This window comes from Hypanus sabinus, chromosome 16 (assembly GCF_030144855.1).
Source record: "Hypanus sabinus isolate sHypSab1 chromosome 16, sHypSab1.hap1, whole genome shotgun sequence".
NCBI classification, from domain to species: Eukaryota; Metazoa; Chordata; class Chondrichthyes; order Myliobatiformes; family Dasyatidae; genus Hypanus; species Hypanus sabinus.
This window is the reverse complement of record NC_082721.1, coordinates 29,334,628-29,357,554: the sequence shown is the minus strand read 5'-3', so window position 1 is coordinate 29,357,554 and position 22,927 is coordinate 29,334,628. Positions and strand designations below refer to the sequence as shown.

General features: G+C 40.4%; 2 protein-coding genes across 2 annotated transcripts in view; one reads left to right on the top strand and one right to left on the bottom strand.

The window, feature by feature from the left end:
- slc1a6 (solute carrier family 1 member 6) overlaps positions 1-8,742 on the top strand; it is a 78,725-nt gene extending 69,983 nt beyond the window's left edge. Inside the window, exons 9-10 of the mRNA XM_059991456.1 lie at positions 3,766-3,900; positions 6,776-8,742. Of these exons, the coding sequence (XP_059847439.1) occupies positions 3,766-3,900; positions 6,776-6,974 (334 nt within the window). The 3' untranslated portion in view covers positions 6,975-8,742. The remainder of the gene's footprint in view (positions 1-3,765; positions 3,901-6,775) is intronic.
- Positions 1-22,888, bottom strand: part of ranbp3b (RAN binding protein 3b) — a 319,866-nt gene extending 296,978 nt beyond the window's left edge. Inside the window, exons 1-2 of the mRNA XM_059991452.1 lie at positions 22,611-22,888; positions 17,754-17,829 (exon numbers count right to left, since the gene is read on the bottom strand). The gene's annotated coding sequence lies outside the window, so the exon portion shown is untranslated. The remainder of the gene's footprint in view (positions 1-17,753; positions 17,830-22,610) is intronic.
- Between the last annotated feature and the right edge of the window lie 39 nt (positions 22,889-22,927).

The following is a 22,927-nucleotide window of genomic DNA, read 5'->3' as shown; positions in this document are numbered from 1 at the left end:
TAACTCGAATAATCACATATTACAACAGTGACGCACAGAACAGCATCTCTGAATGCACAATATGTCAAACCTTGAAGTGGATGGGGTACAGAAGCAGAGGACATGAATATATATTCAGTGGCTGCTTTATTAGGTACAGGAAGTATTAAGTGGCCACAGAGTGTATATGACAATTATTAAGTGTGAAGTGGTTCATTTTGGTAGGTCAAATATGATGGCAGAATATAGTATTAATGGTAAGACTCTTGGCAGCGTGGAGGATCAGAGGGATCTTGGGGTCCGAGTCCATAGGATGCTCAAAGCAGCTGCGCAGGTTGATTCTGTGGTTAAGAAGGCATACGTGTATTGGCCTTCATCAGTCGTGGAGATGTGGAAACCATAGAAAGGGTGCAGAGGAGATTTACAAGGCTGTTGCCTGGATTGGGGAGCATGCCTTATGAAAACAGGTTGAGTGAACTCAGTCTTTTCTCCTTGGAGCAACGGAGGATGAGAGGTGACCTGATAGAGGTGTACAAGATGATGAGAGGCATTGATCATGTGGATAGTCAGAGGCTTTTTCCCAGGGCTGAAATGGCTGCCACAAGAGGACACAGGTTTAAGGTGCTGGGGAGTAGGTACAAAGGAGATGTCAGGGATAAGATTTTTACGCAGAGAGTGGTGAGTGCGTGGAATGGGCTGCTGGCAATGGTGGTGGAGGCAGATATGATGGGGTCTTTTAAGAGACTTTTGGATAGGTACATGGAGCTTAGAAAGATAGAAGGCTATGGGTAATCCTAGTAATTTCTAAGTAAAGGACACATTTGGCACAACTTTGTGAGCCGAAGAGCTTGTATTGTGCTGTAGGTTTTCTATGTTTCCTTCTTCCTTCCGAGTTAAAGTGCTGTACAACTAGAGGTAGCAAGGGATATCTATGTGCCACATCATCTATACCTTGTCCCCAATGAGGAGATAACTCATTACTGAAATACTTTATTGGATACATTATTATTGAAGTACTGAAAGTACTGATGAAAAGTCTCAGCCCAAAATGTTGACTGCTTATTTCCCTCCATAGAAGCTACCTGACTTACTGAGTTCCTTCAGCGTTTTGCATGTTTTGCTCAAGATTACGAGTATCAGCAGAATCTCTCTTATTTATTAATCAAATTTCAGCTCCTGTGGCCATAATGAGATTGCACAGGCAGCATTAACCCAGTCTCTGTAAGATTCAAAGGAAATTCAGATTGCTGTCATGCCATTTCATATGACTGCCACGCAGTACACTAATAAATCTTCCCATGAGGAACTGTTGTAGGAGAATGGATATGGCTGTATACCATTGACTCTGAGATGGACAGCAGTCAAACTCCTGTTCTCACCATTTCCCACTGGCTCTGCTGGTGTCTCTTTACCCTCTAACCCAGATGACCATTACCTGTGCTGAGGTGATGTGGAGCATAAAGTGGACTCCTAAGCCGAGGGCCATTCAGGCTTATTCTATTATCTCCATTCTCCAACCACTATATTCTTGCATAGGAACACTAGGATAGGCAAAATGACATGGAATATATGCACAAGGCTAGCTTGTTTACTTCTATACACAGTGTGGCAGGATTTCTTTTATAAGCTTGTTTTTAGCCTGTTGGTTTGTATTTTTTGTGCTGATGTCATGCAGATACTCTTGAGGGTTAGTTAGAGAGAAGATCAGTCATGCAATTTCATACAACTGCAGAGCAGTGCAGCAATAAATCCTCCCACAGGTTAGTGAAAGGTACTGCAGTCAGGTTAATATTTCACAACCCAGGCAGTTAACAGTTGTTTACACTGATTCCTTTCTTCCTCTTCCTCGTCTTCTTCTTACTTCTTCTCTTCATTTGTTCAGCAAATAGCTGCTGACAAGAGTTGTGCTCTCATAATGACACGCTTTCAGTTAAGTTCTCCAGAGTTTCACAAACAGTGGAAGTGTTGATCCAACACACCCTTGTCCTGTTCCATCACATTTTGTGGAGTAGCATAGCCTGTATATAGTTCGTATGTAGGCACGTGTAGCTATTATCAGTTACCACCAGCATTAACAACCATTACCCTACAACCACCCTTTAGTCTGTGTGGCTCAGTGCACCACCACAGAATGAAGATGTTGTGCCTTTTGCCAAGACACTGCACATTAACCTATATCATTTGCTGCCTTTAGTGGCATAGTAACTGGACATTCTGATTGTAAGAAAGTGCAGAGATATGAGGTAGCAACATAAGTTGCACATGTAGTTGAAGTTCCTTATACTATGTGAAGCCTGCAATCCTAGCAAAGTCACATGTTTTCTTTGCCTGGTGTTCTCTGGCATTGAGAGCATGAAAAGCTAATCTCTCTGTTTTAATAAAAAGCCTCATGCAACAGTGCCTGTCAAGTTGCAATCTGTTGCAAATATCTCTGGCTGAAGAACGAAAACGTACAAGAATTCCACAGTCAATCACTAGTATCCCATCTATGGAATAAGGCTATACTGTACAATATACATTTTATTGTGCAAGGCATGATAAATGGCAAGTTTCTAATTTCACTGTTATCCTTCACCCTTCTGTTTTCAGCGCTGATTTCTAAAATGAGCTTATTGAAGGATGTTAAGAATTTGTACAACAGTCCTGTTATAGCTGAGGGAATATTCACACAACTTACTTTCCAGTAGACCATGTAATTTTTCTTATTTCTGTGATCCTCTAATAAGCCCAATTTGCAACTTGGTTCTTCAGCAATGAAAATAGTTCTTGGGTCATATAGTTTTGTACAAGTTGCTTAATTGTCTCTCTCTTTATTATTAAGTATACAAAGTGAGTGTATCTGTTAAAAACCAATAAGCATTTCCAAAGTCGTGAGAATGTATACTTTAATGATCTGCTTCAGTAATCATTCTTACTGTTATTGATTTTGGTTAGAGTTGTCATCGGGTGAGATTTCATCAACGATCATATCTGTTAAAGGCCGCCATTAGAATGAGCAGTAATGTCTGTTTCTCCTTCTGTAGATGCTGCCAGACTTCTGCTGAGTATTTTCATTCTATTACGATCTTACTTTGGTTTTATATGTCTGTTTTTATATGATACTTCTGTTTCAACCAAGTCTTTCAATCCGTAAGAACAGCACCATTATGATTTTCCAGTGTGGTTATCTCTTTTGAACCTATAAATACACGCCATTTCATTTACCTAATTCTCAGGACACAGTAACCACAAGTAGCCAGAAGTACATTGTGCTGTTGTTCTGGCCCCAGACTAGGAACCCTTGAATAGTGGATCTCAGACACAGGAGTTATAACAATCTATAATACTCAAACACGAAAAAATCTGCGGATGCTGGAAACCCAAACAGCACACACAAAGTGCTGGAGGAACTCAGCAGGACAGGCAGCATCAATGGAAAAGAATAAACAGTCAACGTTGTGGGCCGAGGCCCTTCATCAGGACTACTTTAATACTCCCTGGGTTCTTTTACTCTCATGGGTGGTGGAAAATTGATCTGACTCTCTCAGAAGATTGAAGATGGAGGACTGCTTGAACTGGGGGTCAGGGGGATACATATCAACTCTTGTCAAATGGGGGTACCAAATGAAATAGAACAACAACTGATAAAAGGAATTGAGGAGCAGAGTATCCAAGACCTATGGGATCAACAAAACCTGTTGAAGGCACAGAATGATTTGCTATACTTCTTCTGGTAAAAGTTGTAATTTTAATTGCATGAAGTGTGAATGTGAGTTGACAGCTGCTACTTTCTTTTTAATGATATAGCATCACTGCAACAGCAGCCAGCATTGGAGCAGCAGGAATACCTCAGGCTGGTCTTGTCACTATGGTGATAGTTTTGACATCAGTCGGACTTCCCACAGAGGACATCACCCTGATTATCGCAGTGGACTGGTTCCTGTACGCAGGCTCAGTATTGTTCTTAACTTTTAACATTAAAATATTTGATCCAATGTGTTGTAAATTACTAAATAATTAGTGAAGGGCTAAATAAGCAACTCAAGAATTTTCCAGTACTGGTGAAGGTTCTGTTAAATTAACTGCAGATTTCTATATGGGTCAGATGGAACAACAAATATAGTGTATAATATTTTTTGATGGACAGCTGAATTCTAGGTACCTCATTAAAAAAAGATAATATTTCAGTGATGCCCACAATGTACTTGCTTTAACTTTGCTCAGAAAATAGTCTCATAACACTTCGATAGTTTGGTAATCAAAGTCTTGTCACTAACAGATTATAGTACAAATTTTCTGGCACTAGAGTTTGAATATCAGAACAATGTTCTGTAAATTTATTGCTCATTTAAAAGTATAAATGAACTTAACAGCAGTGTTACAGCATTATGTTACCAACAAATGCAAAGGCTCTTAACTGAGACTGTGGCAGAAGAGGGTTTTGCTTTCTGGTGAAGGAAAATTTCCCTTCAGGAAAGCCATTAGATCTGCACTGGAGATGGTGATGGAAAAGTACAGAGCAATCAAAAGATGTTCGGCAATCTTTCCTAGCAAAGATACTTTCCCTCCTCTGCCCCCAACATTTCCCAAGAAAATACACTCCACTGAGTTTCTGTTTCACAATATTATATTTTCACTAACATCCCATTCAAAGTTAAAACATCTGTGTTTTTAGTGATAAATATCTCTTTTTTTGCTAAGGCTGTGACAATATGGATTTACTAATGTAGCACAAACAAGGGTTGCATGAAGGGACTGCCAAGGTTCTCATCCAAGTTATGCTTTGTACTGAGTCAGAAATAGATCACCATTCACTTCCTGTCATTGACTCTAAATCTTAGAATTCCTTACTCAGTTATGGTTGGGAATATCTTCACCAGGATGAACTACAGTAGTTCAAAAAGGAAGCTCATAACCACTTCCTCAAGAGTAGATGAGAAATAAATGGTGGCTTTGCCAGTGATTCCATACATAACCTTGTAAAATTTCTCAGCTCATGATATTCCATGCTATGACCACCCTCTTTCGCTTCATCAGTGACCTCCCCTCTTGAGTCAGAAGTGGAAATGTTTCCTGATAATTGCATTATGTTTAGGACTGTTTCAACCTTTCAGCATCACCTAGATTTTATTTAGGCATGGTACAAAAAAAGACAAGAAACATTCATGCCCACAAATGCCTGACAATGATGAGCTCCAACAGAAGTGAGTTTAACTCTCTGCGTAAAAAACTTACACCCGACATCTCCTCTGTACCTGCTTCCAAGCACTCTAAAACTATGCCCTCTCGGGCTAGCCAGTTCAGCCGAATGAATGGAATGAGCTGTTGGCAGCGGTGGTGGAGACAAAAACGATCGGGTCTTTTAAGAGACTCCTGGATAGGTACGTGGAGCTTAGAAAAACAGAGTGCTATGGGTAATCCTAGGTAGTTCTAAGGTAAGGACATGTTTGGCACAGCTTTGTGGGCCGAAGGGCCTGTATTGTGCTATAGGTTTTCTATGGTTCTATGTTAACCACCTCCCCTTCGCATGCAACGGTTTTACAGTCACTAAGCCGTCAACATTTTGGTGCTCACCATTTACCTGGGAAGAGACTAACTGAACTAGCAAATAAATAGAATGACTACAATGGCAAGTCAGAGACTGAGTATTTCACAAAAAGTGAATAACCTCATTGTTGTTGAGAGGTCTGCTGAGCTGGCTTGTTAGCTTGCAGATGTTTCATTACCCAGCTAGGCAACAGCATCAGTGCAACTTGGAATGAAATATTGGTGATCTACATCGTTCGTCATATGTGTCCTGTGATTAGTGTGTTTGTGGGTATATGTGCCATTTCTATTGGGTAGTGATTATGTAATCCACTATTGGTTTGTTAAAATATGAGTAGGTGATAATTGTTGTCTGGGCTGCGTTAGTCGACCGTTAGTCAAAGCAATTTTAACAAACCAATACAGATTACATAATCGGCAAACAATGTAGATCACCAGCATTTCATTCGAAGTTGCACTGATGACGTTGCCGAGCTGGGTAACGGTACGTCTGCAAGCTGACAAGCCAGCTCGGTGAACCACTCAACAACAACATCCTCAACCCAAGCTACAAATCTTTTCCAACATCTTGCAGTGATGTTATTCTTACACCACAAAACCTTCCAATAATCTACAAGACACAGTTCAGAAACACCACTCAAAAAGATGCTTTACCATAGATGAATCCAAATACAGCAGCAAAAAAGCTCAACCCCATTCAGGACAAAACAGGTATCCCATCCTCACCAACCTAAATATTTACTCCTTCCGAAATCACTGTACTGTGCCCATGAAAGCCCCTGCAGCAACCTCCAAAGGGTTATTTATTAGCACATCCCAAACCCACAAGTTCTACTGCTCAGAGAGACAAGTGCAGAGGCACACAAGAAGCTGCAAAGTCCCCATCAAGTCATCCTGACTTGGAATCCTTTATCATCAGTGGGTAGAACACATTGGACTCTTTACCGAAAAACATCTTCAACACAAGGACAGGAGCAGATCAAGTCTCACCACCATCTTCCTAAGGCAAAATAGTGATGAATAGTAAATTCTGGTCTTGATATTGATGATATAGCTGATAAATTTATTCTAATGTCCTCAGTAACAAGTCTTTTGAGTGTTAACTATATGAGGTTACTAGGCTTAATAGTGCATTCTCTTGTGAATATTATCCTTTCTCTCTGATCAGGCATAAAAAGTCAAAAGATGCTGTCAGTGTTGCTATCCACCAGAGATACTTGGGTTTTCTCCAGAAATTAATAGAATTAATATCATTTTCATTTTTTTTTAGGGATCGCCTTCGAACTACTACCAATGTGCTAGGTGACTCATTGGGAGCAGGCATTGTGGAGCACCTGTCGAGGCATGAACTGCACACAGAGGATACAGAAGTCGGAAACTCGGTCATTGAGGAGAATGAGAAACCTTATCAGCTCATCTGCCAGGAGCATGAAAACCAGAAGCACGTGGATAGTGAGACAATGATGTGACCGAGACCAAGCTAGAACCAGCGCTGAAGAGATAAACACATACACAACTATGTAAATTGTGTGTCTGTGCATTTCTAATCAAACTAGCCAGCAAAGGAACATCTAAAACAATCTAATTACTTAAGCAAGAATCCTGCAAAAATAGGGCAGACCTGTATGCATGTGTATTTCCCAGTGCATACCATCCACATTTGTGCATATGTGAGTGCATTCATGTCCACACAGCGCCCACATTTGTGTGTACACATGTGTGAATGTTTCTCAATGGCTGTGATCATGTGTGTTTGTATACATTGCTGTGCAGGCACACATATGACAAAATTGTGGTTTGTGGATATCCATCAGTTTATATGTGCATATCTGGATGCATTATCCACATAAGTGACAAGTATTTATGCATATGCATGTGTACAGGTCTTTACACGTGTGTGTCTTTGTACATGCGTGTGCATGGTGTTTTTAAACTGGAAAGGGTAACTTTTCTTTAAACAGGTAGTTCCTTCAGTAGCACTTTCATAATTGGGAGAGGACTTCTCTTATGTGCTCTGCGTGAAATCATAAAAATGTTTCTGATTTTGCAGCACCCAGCATCTCATAGAAAACTTGTTCCATTGTCAGAACAGTACTTGAAGAAGAAAAATATTAAAGGGACAGGGAAAGGGCAGGGAAATGGGGTGAAAATAGATTAGCCTTCAGTTAGCATGATCTGAATCGACTCCATCAATACTGAAAACTGTGATATTTTCTTGTGTTAAACTGGTTAATTTTTTCAAAACCTTGCTGTTTTGACAGATGTCCAACAGGGACCGATTTTCTCCGTCCTTTGCAAGTCGTGCCTATCCATTCACAAAGTGGTGCTAAATCCATTTGAGCGTTAGGAGTGGAATTTGACTTTATATGGGAATATGTGATGGTGGATTGGAAGTCTGTCTCACAGCTTCACCTGCTTTAGTATCCTTTGGAACACAGAGGGATTGCTGAATATCAGGCTCCACAGTGCAACAGGAGGAAAGGGACATACAAGGCCTCAGATCCTATTTCCCTGTATTGATATGAAATACCTAACTTTTGAATGTGGAGTCTCCAGATTACCAATGTCAAAACTATGGCAAGTGAGAGAAACTTCAAGCAAATACCCACCACAAATCCAGATTTCAATATTCTCTTCATAATCCTTTCACATTTCCAAAACATTTCAACCTAGCAAGGAATACACAGTATGCCCCCTCCTTTCACTACATTGTTCTATCCCATTTATCTTGCTTTGTAATCATCAGGCCAGAAATAAAACTAAGCAAAATATGATTAATTAGTTCTTGTAACAGTTAAACCCTGATTCAATAATCTGGCAGGGTTACATAGACACACGTTTGATAGCAGGTTGAATAACTTTAAGTCAGCCCTGACAGTAACGTTAAAGTAGATCCTTTGAGTAGCTCCAGGGACGGCATCAGCTAAGCACAGTGACTTCTACACAGTTTCGTGGAGTCAGTATGCAAAAGAGACATAAAATATTTAGATATTATGAAAATAACATTTCCTAATCTTCAAATGATCTCATTGTCAGATGATGTAAAATGTATGATATCTGTGATGTATTCCTAATCTCTAAATGATATGTGGCATATGATCAGAAACTTGTACTCAAATCCAATCAAAACATTGTACTTCCATAACACTAATTCACTCCTGAGTAAAGTCTCCTCTGTTATTCCATTATAATGATTTTGGGTGTGCACCTTGCTGCAATTAAATATGTACATAGTGACTTTTCAGTCATTCAGCACTCCCATCTTTATACTCTCTTCCAAAAGATTTTTAATAGCTCTTAGTTGATTTCAAATAATATTCAGACTAATATCAACTTCTAAACACTGAGACAAAATAAGTGTTTGTTATTCAATTTATTTATAAATGTTGTTAGTGTTAAGCACTGAGAGATACTGTGAACTTTCAGAGTAAGTTCCAGAAGAATGCAAGGAAGTTTCCTGATAATTATATCTGGTCATATTATTCCAATGTGAAACCTGTCCAGGGCAAGACTTTAGTCCAAAAGTTCTGAGTATGAGAAGAGCTGGACAGTCAAAAAGACAGAAAGCACACAGAAGGTCAGGCGGCATCTATGGAAAGTGAAAAATTGTCAATGTTCTTTGTTGAAGAACCTTCATCAGAGTGAAGGCCTTCGACCTGAAATGTTAACTCATTTTCTATCTATAGATACTGCCAAACTTGTGGGGTGCTTCCAGATTTTTTGATTTGTATTTCATATTTCCAGATGCCGCAGATTTTTTGTTTGATTTTCATTTATTGGCTATGGAAAGTCTACCAATACTAGGGCATGACCAGAGCTTACTCTGATCTCTCATCAAAGGTCTAGTAGGGGACAGCCGGGAACCTCAGAAAAACAGTAATCTTCTATTTTTGGGTTTTCTCAATATGTCTACTTGTTTCTTAAATGACAAATGGTGGACCAGAATAGGGATTCTGTAAAGCAGGAGTTCCCTCCTCTGGTCAATAGACAGGCCTAATATTTAAGTCTTGATCATAAAGGGAGTGAGAAGTGTGCTGCTTGCCTTAAAAATGCATCTTTATCCTGTAGTAAATAGCCTTGGGCTCCAAAAGGAAACAAATGTTAATTTAAAATTTGACCAGAAGCCATTCTGGTCAGACATTCCTGTCTACTCATGCCCAGAAGATATCCGTAATTTGTAAATAATTGGCTCAGTGTGGTCTTGTTCGTATTGGCCATGGTTTCCTCGTATGCAATTCAGTGAAATATACAAACCAATGGGATTACATGTTTCACCAGGTTACAAATCTTTACTCAGTTCTTAGATGTTTTTAGATAATAAATGTTGAAGATCCAGCAGGTTTAAAAGTTATCGTAATGGACCAAACTGAGTGGGTTGAGTGAGGTGGATTTCTTGCAGAGGTTCACAAATGACACCCAGACAAGCAGAAGTTCACTAAAATGTCATTGTTGTCTACTGTTGTTTCTCCTTTTTCTGCTCCTATATATCTACTCTGGGTCAAAGAAGGATTTAAAAGATATATTTCATGATTAAGTAAAGCTAATAGTCACAGATCAACATGACAAGCACAGAAACTGACTGGCAGATACAAACCAAGCAATCTATACATTTTCATGACATCATCATAGTCTTGGTGTTTTGGTGCTATTTTTTATGATGTATCAGCACCTGATCAGCCCTAACTGATAGTAGGAGAAAAGCCATGGCTACTATAACCTCAATGTTTCCTTCCATGAATAATTTGGATGAAGCAGGCATGGGCTGGTTTGTGTGTGGTGAAAGACAGATGGACAGAAGGTTGAAGGAAAGGCCATCTCTGAGCACATCTGAAGCCCAAAATATAAAAGAAACTTAGAGAAACAGGTGCAGTAAGAACCCCGTAAAACAATCCTTGACTGTTGAGCAGTTCTGAACACAAATTAATTGAACTTCAAACTATAATCGGATGATAATTTGAGACAGGGAAAGTAAAGTCAGATGTGTCAGTACTATTACAGTGGTGTAAAGGGAATTACAGGTGTATGAGAGAGGAACTGGCCGAAATTGATTGGAAAAGAACACTGGCAAGGATGATGGCAGAATAGCGATGGCTGGGATTTCTGGGAGCAATTCTGAAGGTGCAGGATATATACTTCCAAAAGAGGAAGAGGTATTTTAAAGGCAGGATGACACAACCATGGGTGACAAGAGTAAGTTAAACATCAAAGCCAAAGAACAAGATTTAGTGGGAAGCTAGAGGAGTGGGAAGCTTTTAAAAACCAACAGAAGGCAACTAAAAAAGTCACAAAGAAGGAGAAGATGGAATACGAAGGTAAGCTAGCCAATAATATTAAAGAGGATACCAAGAGTTTCTTCAGATACATAAAGTATAAAAGAGGCAAGAGTGGATATTGGACTGCCGGAAAATGATGCTGAAGACAGTAATGGGAGGACAAGGAAATGTGGATGAACTAAATAAAGTATTTTGCATCAGTCTTCACTGTGGAAGGCACAAGCAGTATGCTGGAAGTTCAAGAGTATCAGGGGGCAGAAGTGAGTGAAGTTGCCATTACTAGGGAGAAGGTTCTTGGAAAACTGGAAGCTTTGAAGGTAGGTAAGTCATCTGGACCAGCAGATGTACATCCCAGGGTTCTGAAAGAAGTGGCTGAGGAGATTGTGGAGGTATTAGTAATAATCTTTCTAGAATCAATTGATACTGGCATAGTTCTGGAAGAATGGAAAATTGCAAATGTCACCCCACCCTTCAAGAAGGGAGAAAGGAAATGATAGGCTAGTTAGTATGACCTCAGTGGCTGGGAAGATGTTGGAATTGATTGTTAAGTATGTGGTTTCAGGGTACTTGGAGGACATGATAAAGTAGGCTGTAATCAGCATGGTTTCCTCAAGGGAAATCTGCTGGAATTCTTTGAAAAAATAACAAGCAGGATAGATAAAAGGAAATCAGCTGATGTTGTGTACTTGGATTTGCAGAATTCCTTTGACAAGGTGCCACACATGAAGCTGCTTCACAAGTTAAGAGCCCATAGTATTACAGGAAAGATATTAGCATGGATAAAGTATTGGCTGAAGGCAAAGAGTGGGAATAAAGGGAGCCCTTTCTGGTTGGCTGCCAGTGACCCACAGGGGTCTGTGTTGGCACCGCTTCTTTTTACATAATATGTTAATGACTTGGATGACAGAATTGACGGCTTTGTGGCCAAGTTTGCAGATGATATGAAGGTAGGTAAAGGGGCAGGTTGTTTTGACGAAGTAGAGAAGCTACAGAAGGACTTAGACAGATTAGGAGAATGGGCAAAGAAGTGGCAGATAGAATAGTGTCAGAATGTGTATGGTCATGCACTTTGGTAGAAGAAATAAAAGGGTTAACTATTTTCTAAATGGAGAGAAAATTCAAAAATCAAAGGTGCAAGGGGACTCGGGAGTCCTTGTGCAAGATTCCCTGAAGGTTCATTTGAAGGTTGCGGCAGTAGAGAGGAAAGCAAATGCGAAATTAGCATTTATTTCAAGAGAACTAGAATATAAAATCAAGGATGTAATGTTGAGGTTTTATAAAGCACTACCGAGGCCTCTCTTGGAGTATTGTGAGCAGTTTTTTGCCATTTATCTAAGAAAGGATGTGCTGACATTGGAGAGGGTTCCAAGGAAGTTCATGATTCCGGGACTGAAAGGTTTGTCACATTAGGAACATTTGATAGATCTGGGCCTCTACTCACTGGAATTGAGAAAAATGAGGGGTGACATCATTGAAACCTATCGAGTGGTGAAAGGCCTTGATACAGTGGGTGTGGAGAGGTTATTTCCTATAGCGAGGGAATCCAAGACCAGAGGATACAACCTCAGATAGAGGGGCATCCTTTAAGAGTGGAAATGAGGAGGAATTTCTTTAGCCAAAGAGTGATGAATCTGTGAAATTTGTTGCCACAGGTGGCTGTGGAGGCCAAGTCATTAGATGTATTTAAAGAAGAGGTTGATACAGTCTTGATTAGTCAGGGCATGGCAGAATAGAAGGAGAAGGCAGGAGATTGGGGTGGAGAGGGAAAATGTATCAGCCATGATGAAATGATGCAGCAGGCTCAATGGGCCAAATGGCCTAATTCTGCTCCTATATCTTACAGTCTTATGGATAAGAGTTTTAAATGAGCCAGAAGTTGTAATTTGCATCTCTTTTATCTTCCAATGTATTAGGATGCCATCAACTCCAAACTTCTGCATACTATGAATGTGATTGCAGCAGCAATCCATAAAAGGGTTTGACAGTCCCTGCAATTTGCCTGGAATACATTTATAAAACACCTTTTCTGACTTCAGGACATGACAAAGTGACTTGCAATCAGTAAAATACTCTGAGGTATAGTCATTCTCATAATGCAGATATTATATCAGCCAGAATGCTGACAGTGGTATGATAATAGCAATTTGTTTTAGTAGTGTTAATTGAGACAAATATGTGTGCATATTTCTGTGAATGAAGAACAACATAGCTACTTCTATCAAATTCCAGTCTGAATCTACACTTCACACAGTCTGACAACTGACTTCTCGTCCTGCTTGTAGGACCAGAGTTAATGCAATTAAGGAGCAAATGATGTCACAAAATTAAAATGATTTATTTTGAAATTATAAACGATAAGTTAATTTTTGATGATGCAAGAGATAGACACCTAAGAGTATTACTTCTTTGCCTTATATTTTAAATAAGGCACTGGCCCATTGCAAATAAATAGGTTAGTGCTTATATTAAAATAATAAAGGAATATAATTTTAGGACATAAGACACAGAATGGTACTGGCCCTTTGGCCCATGACGTTGTGCCAATCTTTTAATCTTCCCTCCTACACAGCCCTCCATTTTTCTATCGTCTGTGTGCTTACAGATCAAATGGTGAATGGCCTTGATCGAGTGGATGTGGAGAGAATGTTTCCTAAGGTGGGAGTGTCAAAGACCAGAGGACACAGCCTTAGAACAGAGGGACGTCCTTTTAGAATGGAGATGAGGAGGAATTTCTTTAGCCAGAGAGCAGTTAATCTGTGGAATTCATTGCACAGGCAGTTGTGGAGGCTGTCTTTATGTATATTTAAGACAGAGCCTGATAGATTCTTGATTTGTCACGGCATGAAGGGATATTGGGGAAAGGCAGGAGATTGGGGCTGAGGGGGAAAATGGATCAGCCAAGATGAAATAACAGCAGACTCGATGGGCCAAATGGCTTAACTCTACTCCTGTATCTAACCCTAAGTCTCTTAAATGAGCCTAATGTTTTACTACCACATCTGCCACATAGTAAAGCCTAATGTGCTTTACTACCACATCTGCCTGCACATTCCACACCCCTAACACTGTATAAAGAAACTTACCTCTGACATCCCCCTATACTTCCCTCGAATCACCTTAAAATGATGTCCCCCCGGTACAAGCCATTTCTACCTTGAGAATAAGTCTCTGGCTGTACACGCAATCTATGCTTCATATCATCTTGTACACCCTTATCAAGTCACTTCTCAATTGGCTTTGCTCCAAAGTAAAATTCAAAAAAGCCCTAGCTTGCTTAACCTAACCTCATAAGCCATGCTCTCCAATCCAGGCAGCATCCTAGTAAATCTCCTCTGCACTCTCTCTAAAGCTTACACATTCTTCCTATATTGAGGTGACCAGAACCAAACTCAGTATTTCGAGCATGGTCTAACCAGTGTTAGAGCTGCAACTTTACCTCACAGCTCTTGAACTCAATCCCCCAACAAATAAAGGCCAACACACTGTACACCTTCTTAAGCACCCTATCAACTTGTGCTGCAATTTTGAAGTATGGACGCAGACCCTAAGATCCCTCTGTCCCACCACACAGCTAAGGATCCTGTATTCTGCCTTCACATTTGACCTTCACACTTTTCCAGATTGAACTCCATCTGCCTCTTACCAGCCAAGCTCTGTATCATATTAATGTCCCGTTGTAACTTACGACAACTTTCTAAGCTATCCAGAAAACTTGTGTGTCATCTGCAAACTAACTAACCCACTTTTCCACTTCCACATCCAAGTCATTTATAAAATTCACTAACAGCAGGGGTCCCAGAGCAAATCCTTGTGGCACACCACTGGTCACCAACCCTCAGGAAGAATTCGCTCCATCTACTACTACCCTCTGCCTTCCATGGACAAACCAATTCTGTATCCACATAGTTAAGTTTCCCTGGATCCCATGCCTCCTGATTTTCTGAATGGACTACCACAGGGAACCTTGTCAAACTTACTAAAATCCATATAGACCACATCCATCACTCTTACCTTCATCAATCTGTTTTATCACTTCCTCAAAGAATTTTAATACTACCTGCAATTCCTTGGTTTAAAGAAGAGTTAGATTGACTTTAGAGTAGGTTAAAAGATCAGCATAACATGTATGTGCTGTTCCATGTTTTGTGTAACAATATGTCTCTTCAGGTGTTACGTGTTCAAGTCAACTTGCCTGTACCAGCACAGAAAGAGAATAGACTACTTGAGGTGACTGAGTGTTGGCCTGCTGAATGACACACACATCATTTACAACAAAACTCAGCCAGATTACGTATTGAATCTGTGTAGATAAAGCTAGGTTGATAAAAGGAACAATATAAAGAACATTACACTACTGCAGTCAAAAATTTAGCTTGCTGAGAGAAAATAACTGTTGTAAACCCTATCCTAATCAGAAAATATAACTAAAAAAATGGAACTATAGGAATGAACTGTAATCGACAGTATACCTAAGAGTCTCGCATGACTTATCTGTAATAGTTGTCTTATAGGTACTTAATCAGTAAGAGCATTAGAGATTATGGGGAGAAGGCAGAATGGAGTTTAGAGGGAAAATGAAAGAACCATGATTGATTGGCAGTACATAGTCAATGGGCTGAATGACCTAATTCTGTTCATATGTCTATGGTCTTAAAAATGTTATATTTCTTTTTCCAATAGATTATCACAGTGCACATGATCAGACATTTTAGTTTTTACTGATTACATTGGACACCAAATATTTTGCTTCCTGAATACTTTTCGGTGTATCTTAGGGATTTTGGACTGTAGATCATGAAAATCACCATGAAATTTCCCACTCGTTCACCATTTTTCAAACATCGCCTATATATGTTATTTCAACTCATAATTCAAGTCAATTAAAATGTTGCCCAAAATGCAAGCTGAAAAGTTTTCTATCTTGTCCAGGTATGCCTGAGCAGGACAGGTTTTAGAAAGGCCATAAAAGCATCACGCACACACCGTTCTATGCATTGCCTTTACATGTATATCAGTTTACAATCAGGTTGATGCGCTTGTTCTACACGCATAGTATATTCTGTGTACTCATTATAATAAAGTAATTGTATTTACAGGAGTATCTGTGATAGCAAAATGTCTCACCAATGTTGCAACAGCTGTGACACTCGCTGTTATATTTGTGGCTAGTATATGCTTAAATCTCAAAGATGGAGCATGACTCCTCTTATTAAGAAAGCTCTACTTTGGTTGTAAACTTGGCGACGAAGATAAAGCCTAGGCTCCTCACATTGATTGTGCAGCACACACTGTCAACCTTAGAAATTGGCTCCAAGGTACTCGGTAGTCAATGCTGTTTGCTGTCGATAATGTGGCTAGAGCAGAAGGATCATGTGACAAACTGCTACTTCTCTCTGACCAGTGTGTCTGCTCTCTCAGCTAAGAACAAGACGTCCATTGAATGCCCAGTCTCCCTTCAGCCATGAGACCTGTACTGCACAACAATAGTCTTCCAGTACTGAAGCCACCAGAGACATGGAGCTTAGAGCAGGCAGACGTAGATATCATGATGCACAAGCCAGGAATGGAAAACAACACAGATACTGATACAGATTTTGAACTCTTTATGTCAAGTGAGCCTTGTCTGATAACTCAATCTGATTAAATGACTTGGTTTGTCAAAGGCAAAAGCAGAATTACTAGGTTCAAGACTGCAAGAATAGAATTTATTGTTACCAGGCACAAAAATTTCTGTGAAGGATTTTGATTTTGAGACCAATATTTCCCTGAATAACAGATGCCAAGATTAAGGAAGGCATTTTTTGTTAGTCAACAAATCAAACAGGTCATCAATGACAGGCAATTCTAAGAACTTATAGTGGGACCGGAGAAAATCACATCAAAGCCATTCAAGAATGTTGTTGAAAGTTTTCTTGGCAACTACAGAGCACCAAACTGCATGCAGCTGGTTGACAACATGCTTCAAGCATACAAAACCGTGAAGTGCAACATGTCACTAAAGATTCACTTTCTGCATTCCCATTTAGACTTCTTCCATGAAACCTTGGCACTGTCAGTGACGAGCATGAGGGAAGGTTTCAGCAGGACATTGCGGTCATGGAGAAACAGTATCAGGGCAACTGGAATCCATCATCAGACTGATTATTGTTGAACACTTAAGCAAGAAGCCTCAGACACTGAGTACAAACAAAAATCATTTAACAAAACATTCTTAGCTTAGTTGAACTATTGCAAAACATCAGCTTCATTATGCAGTTATAAACATTATATTCAATAGAAGTTAATTTCTTGTTCTTCCAAATTCCTGCATGATACAGATAGTCTGAAATTATATTTTTGTTTTGCTTCAAGTGATCTATCATAACCAAAAAAAATTCTGAGGAAGCAACACTTCCAAAAAAAAATTTTTTAAATACAACAAACCTGCAAGTAAATATATCCCTTATGCTCCTTATTAAAACAGGTTTCTATCTGACAACAATCATTTCTGGCAGAACACAGGGGCTTCAAGAGGGCATGACCTGGAGGAGGGATGCCACCCTAACGAGGCAGCACCTCCTGAGTTGCTTTCAATGCTGTGGAGGGCTGTGCCCTTGATGGACCATAATGTGTCCCACTTACCAGCCGTGAGTCGCTTAGGGAGCACAAAAGTTAACTAAGCCAATTGTTATGATCAGATTCTAGGATTTACGTTAAAACTCCTTTATTATTGAGGCATCGTATCTCTAAAACATACTTGGGGAGCATTTCCCATCAAGAAGTCACAAGTATCAATCATTCTAGTAGTTCCACCTGCACCGCTGGATGGGGCTTCAGCAATTCCCAACACGTTAACGTTACAAAATCACACAGCTCCAGGCACCATGTCAGAATGCGAGTCAGGTTATTATCACTAACATGCATTATGAAATGTGTTGTTTTTTGGCAGCAGTATTGTGTAAGACATAAAAAATTACTATAAGTTACAAGACTCACTGCTTTTTACTTGCTGTCTTCAGTAATCCATTATCGTGTTCAGTTTGACTAATCCATCTGCTGTGGTTTTACCCACCTGAAATCAAAACAAAGATTCCCTGACTTCCCATTAATGTTGAAACAGCAACTAGGTTCTGCCTTCCATATGAAATTCCAGTTCATCATTGACAGAATGTGTCAGTGACAAAGTCAGCATTTACTAGCCATCCTTCAGTCTAACACAGCACAGAAGCAAAAGGGCAAAAATTATAATATAATATACAAAAATATAATACAGCAAAAAATTAGTGGGAAGCTAGAGAATTGGGAAGCTTTTAAAAACAAACAGAAGGCAACTAAAAAGCAATAAAGAGAAAACAGATGAAATGTGAAGATAGCCAGTAATATAAAAGAGGATACCAACAGTTTTTTCAGGGTAAACGATAAAAGAGAGAGTAAAAGTAGAGTATAGAGTAAAAGAGAAGCGAGAGTGAATATTAGCTGCTAGAAAATGGTGCTGGAGAAGAAGTAATAGGGGACAAAAAATGACAGACGAACTCAATAAGTATTTTGCATTATTTTTCACTGTGGAGGACACTAGTAGTGTGCCAGAAATTCAAGAGTGTTAGGGGACAGAAGTGAGTGTAGCTGCTGTTACCAAGAAGGCACTTGGGAAACTGAAAGGTCTGAAGGTAGATAATTCACCTGGACCAGATAGACTACACCCCACAGTTCTTAAAGAGGTAGCTGAAGAGATTGTGGGGGCATTAGTATTGATCTTTCAGAAATCACAGGATTCTGGAATGGTTCTAGAGGACAGGGGAGCTGCGGATGTCACTCCACTCTTTAAGAAGGAAGGAAAGCAAGCCAGCAAATTATAGGCTGGTTAGCCTGACTTCAGTAGTTGGGAAGATTTTGGAGTCCATGATTAAAGATGAGGTTTTGGGGTACTCGGAGGCACATGACAAAAAAGGCCAAAGTCAGCACGGTTCCATTAAGAGGAAATCTAGCTTGAGAAATCTACTGGAATTCTTTGAGGAAATAACAGGCAAGATAGACAAAGGAGAGTCAGTGAATGCTGTTCACTTGGATATGCAGAAGGCCTTTGACAAGGTGCCACTCAGGAGGCTACAAAACAAGAGCCCATGGTATTGCAGGAAAGATACTAATATGGATGGAAGACTGGCTGCGTGACAAGTGGCAAGGTGCGGGAATAAAGGGGGCCTTTTCTGGTTGGCTGCCGGTGACAAGTGGTGTTGGGACTGCTTCTTTTCACAGTGATTTGGAAAACAGAATTGATGGCTTTGTGGACAAACTGAAGATAGGAGAGGGGCAGGTATTACTGAGGAAGCAGGGTGTCTGTAGAAGCACTTAGAGAGATTAGGAGAGTGAGCAAAGAAGTGCTCGATGGAATACAGTGTAGGGAAGTGAACGGTCATGCACTTTAGTAGAAGGAATAAAGGCATGGACTATTTTCTAAATAGGGAGAAAATTCAGAAACCAGAGTTGCAAAGAGACTTGGGTGTCCTCGTGCAGGTACCCTAAAGGATAACTTACAGGTTGAGTTGGTGGTAAGAAATGCAATGTTAGTATTCTTTTCAAGAGGACTAGTATATAAAGCAAGGAATTAATGCCGAGGTTTCTAAAGGCATTGGTCAGACCACACTTGGAGCACTGTGAGCAGTCATGGCCCAATTTTCTAAGAAAGGATGTTGTGGCATTGGAGAGGCTCAAGAGAAGGTTCATGAGAACTATCCTGGGAATGAAAAGGTTAATGTATGAGGAACATTTGATGGTTCTGCAACCATACTCACCGGAGTTTAGAAGAATGAAGGGGGAGGGAGATCTCACTGAAACCTAATGAATATTGAAATGCCTGTATACTGTGGATGTGGAGGGCATGCTTCCTATATAGTGGAGGAGTTTAGGACCAGAGGGCATCGCCTCAGAATGCGAGGACAACCCTTCAGAATAGAGATGAAGAGGAATCTCTTTAACCAGAAGGTGGTGAATCTGTGGAATCCATGACTACAGATGGCTATGGAGGCCAAGTCATTGGGTATAATTGAAGTGAGGGTGTATATGTTCTTGATTAGTTAGGACATCAAAAGTCACAGGGAGAAGGCAGGAGATGGGGTTAAGGGGGATAATAAATCAGGCATGATGGAATGTGGAGCAAACTCAGTAAGCTAAATGGCCTGATTCTGCTCCTATGTCTTATGGTCTAACTGGCATTGAGATAGTCAGCCACCTTTTTGAACTGGTGCGGTTACTGATGAAGGTGTTCCTGTGGTCATGTTGGATGGGCCATTCCAGGATTTGGATCCACTTTCCAAAATGATGGTAACGTCACTCCACACCAGCGTGGTGTGTCAAGGGAAAGGGAACCTGCAGCTGCAGCCCCTGTCTACTTGGTGGTAGAAGTTGTGTTTTTTTTGTTAAATCTGTGGGTTCTTCAATACTTTTCTTCAATAATCAGGGTGAAATTAATTAATGTTTCTCACAAGTGAAGTCATTTTACGGACATACTATCGGCTTCCTCTTACCAATACCAGTTTCACCTCTTCAGTTATCAAGAAGAGACCAAATATCCTCTACTGGTGGTAAAAAATAATCACCTCACAATACCGGTTGATACAACAAAGCATCAGAAATCATAGCACACACACAAACTCCCCAGGTCACAACAGGGCTCCGTGTCTGTTAGCTGCTTATAACCCAAACAGTTGAACTGAGAATAGCGGACAAATTCATCCCACTGGCCTCCCAAACACTCGTTCATATTATAAATACGCCAAATCCCGAAGTTTGTAAAAACCTATAAACACAATAGTTATCAAGGATCAGGTCTCTCCAAGTCTCCAAATGCAGCAGAAGCTTCATAGGCGATGTGGTCTTTTCCAACAGCTGCACTGTCTAACTTTACTGAAGGGGCCTCACTACAGCATCCCAGTTCAAGCATCTTGCCTCCCACCTTCCCAGTGGGTACAACTATGGTACAAACTTTAACACCCTAGCTTCCCGGAGAAGCGATTAAACAAACCCTAGGGTCCAGGGTCCATTCCCTATAGGACAGTGAGTACTCTCTCCTTGGTGATGGCAAGGACACTGTCTCGATCATACCCCAGACCAAACTGCTCCTCAGTGATGGTCTGTCACCCCCAGACCCCCAACCCCGATCTAGATTAATACATCACGGACACTGTCTCCCATGAAGCTCATCACAATACTGTATCACTGGTCTGCAAGGGGACAGAGCTTGTGGCAATCGCTAACAAAATGTTGGGCTTGTTATCCCCTGTAATAAAGTCAACTGAAAGCAAATTAAGATACTAGATGATGCCACAACTGTCACAATGCTGTATAACATGAACTGTTGCCCAACAGAGGGCAAGCAGGTGTTGGTGTCAACCTCTGTGCCTCTGGGTGGAAAGCATATTGGTTCAGGGAAGGACCCTGCTGCTCAGAGGATGCATGAAAGTGATGAAAGCAGTGGTCCGACTACAACAGATTTTGTAGGCAACGTATCTGAGAAAGCTTCTATATGAAACTCAGCAATCACTTGCAAAATGTAGCTTGGTTTTAAGCTGGCAGAGTTTTCAAGGAACTTCCTGAAAGTTGCAAGCAGTTGGCTTTTGTGAGCGTAAAGAACTAGTATCTACTCTGAGTGCATTAAAGTTATTGCATGAACTTCATGGAAGACAAAAATCTGCGTGTAAAAGAGGATGCAAAGACTGGGTGAATGAAATGCCAAACAGAGTCCATGGAGATATGAAAACAGAGGATGCTGTGGATGAGGAAATCACGAGAAATCAGATCATAAAGGGAGCAATAGGAGAACTAAATGCACCTTCTCAAGATCAAGATGCACATCCTTGAAAGAAGAAAAAAGAGAGAGGACGATTGCATAAGTGCTGTGGAAATATTAGAGAATATATGAAACCTAATGCCTCGAAAATTAACAAGTACCAAGATACAAGCAACTAGAAAAAGTAAAAGATGAGAAAGAGGACAAGAAGTTGAAAAGGAGAGAAGATATATAGAGAAAGAACATGAGTAAGAAACAGAAAAGCATGTAAGAGAGAGGGAACATGAGAAAGATAGAGAGGGAACAAGACCACAATAGTGATTGTCAGAGAACCAAGGAAAAGGAAAGGAAACACGGTCGAGAGCAGGAGAGAGACATGTATAAAGTTGAGATGCATTTTATATTGAGTTAGAGTTTATAGCTAAGCAGGGAGGAGTATAGTGTATTTAATATTTCAGTTATATTTGAGTAAGATTGTAAATCTTGTAAATATTGTCTGATTAAGCATTCTTGTTCATTTAAATAATTGTTATACAGAAAAGAACGTAAATTGCATGCATCATCATGCTACCACATCACACATATTTACTTAGTTTAAAGTAAAAACTGTTAGACCATGATTCCTGGCCACATGTTTTTGCTTTAAATAATTTTAGGTCTTGAAGTTACATAACAGAACCGATCAAAGTCAGGAAGCTAGTTGGAAGTGCCAAGAATGAAGGAAGTGTAAGGCCATTCAAGGGGTTGAGGTTGTCAAGGCAGGATGCTTTTCTGGGAAGGATCTTGAACAGGGCCAGAAAGGGCGTTTGGTGCTGGGTGTGAAGATGTGAGTTCCCTGGAAGGGATAACTCACAGAAGACAAGAAGGAAAAGAGGGAGGGGGAGAAAGGGAAAGGCCTGGATGTTAATAGCATCTTTGCACTCTAAGCCTAGGTGAGGAGATGGCAAAGGCCTTGTTCACAATGAAACAGGTAACTCAAAAAAGGTCCTGGGGTCTGGAAGCCAATCATTTCTCTGTCCTAGAACATAGTTTCACAACTTACACAGTTATCTTAAAATACTAATTCCAACCTTTTAGGTAATTCTGAAAAATATCGCAAGGTTGAGAAGGAACATTCTAGACAAACGAGAGGTGACGTTGTTTCCTTGGGACAACATTTTTCGCATTGTGCCTAGGGGCGGCGATATTGAAACTCAATGAGCTCGTTCCTCATCGGAACTGGATTGACGCTCGCCGTCTCCCGCAGTTCCACGGTACCCCGGTCAGAGGCGTTGATAGTGGGGGCCGAAGGTGAGGGGTGTCCGTCACTGGGATCGTACTGCGGTTCGGCGCCTGGAGACGGCGCTAGGGCTTGTAATGCAGGCTCGGCGCCCGTAGGCGGCGCTGT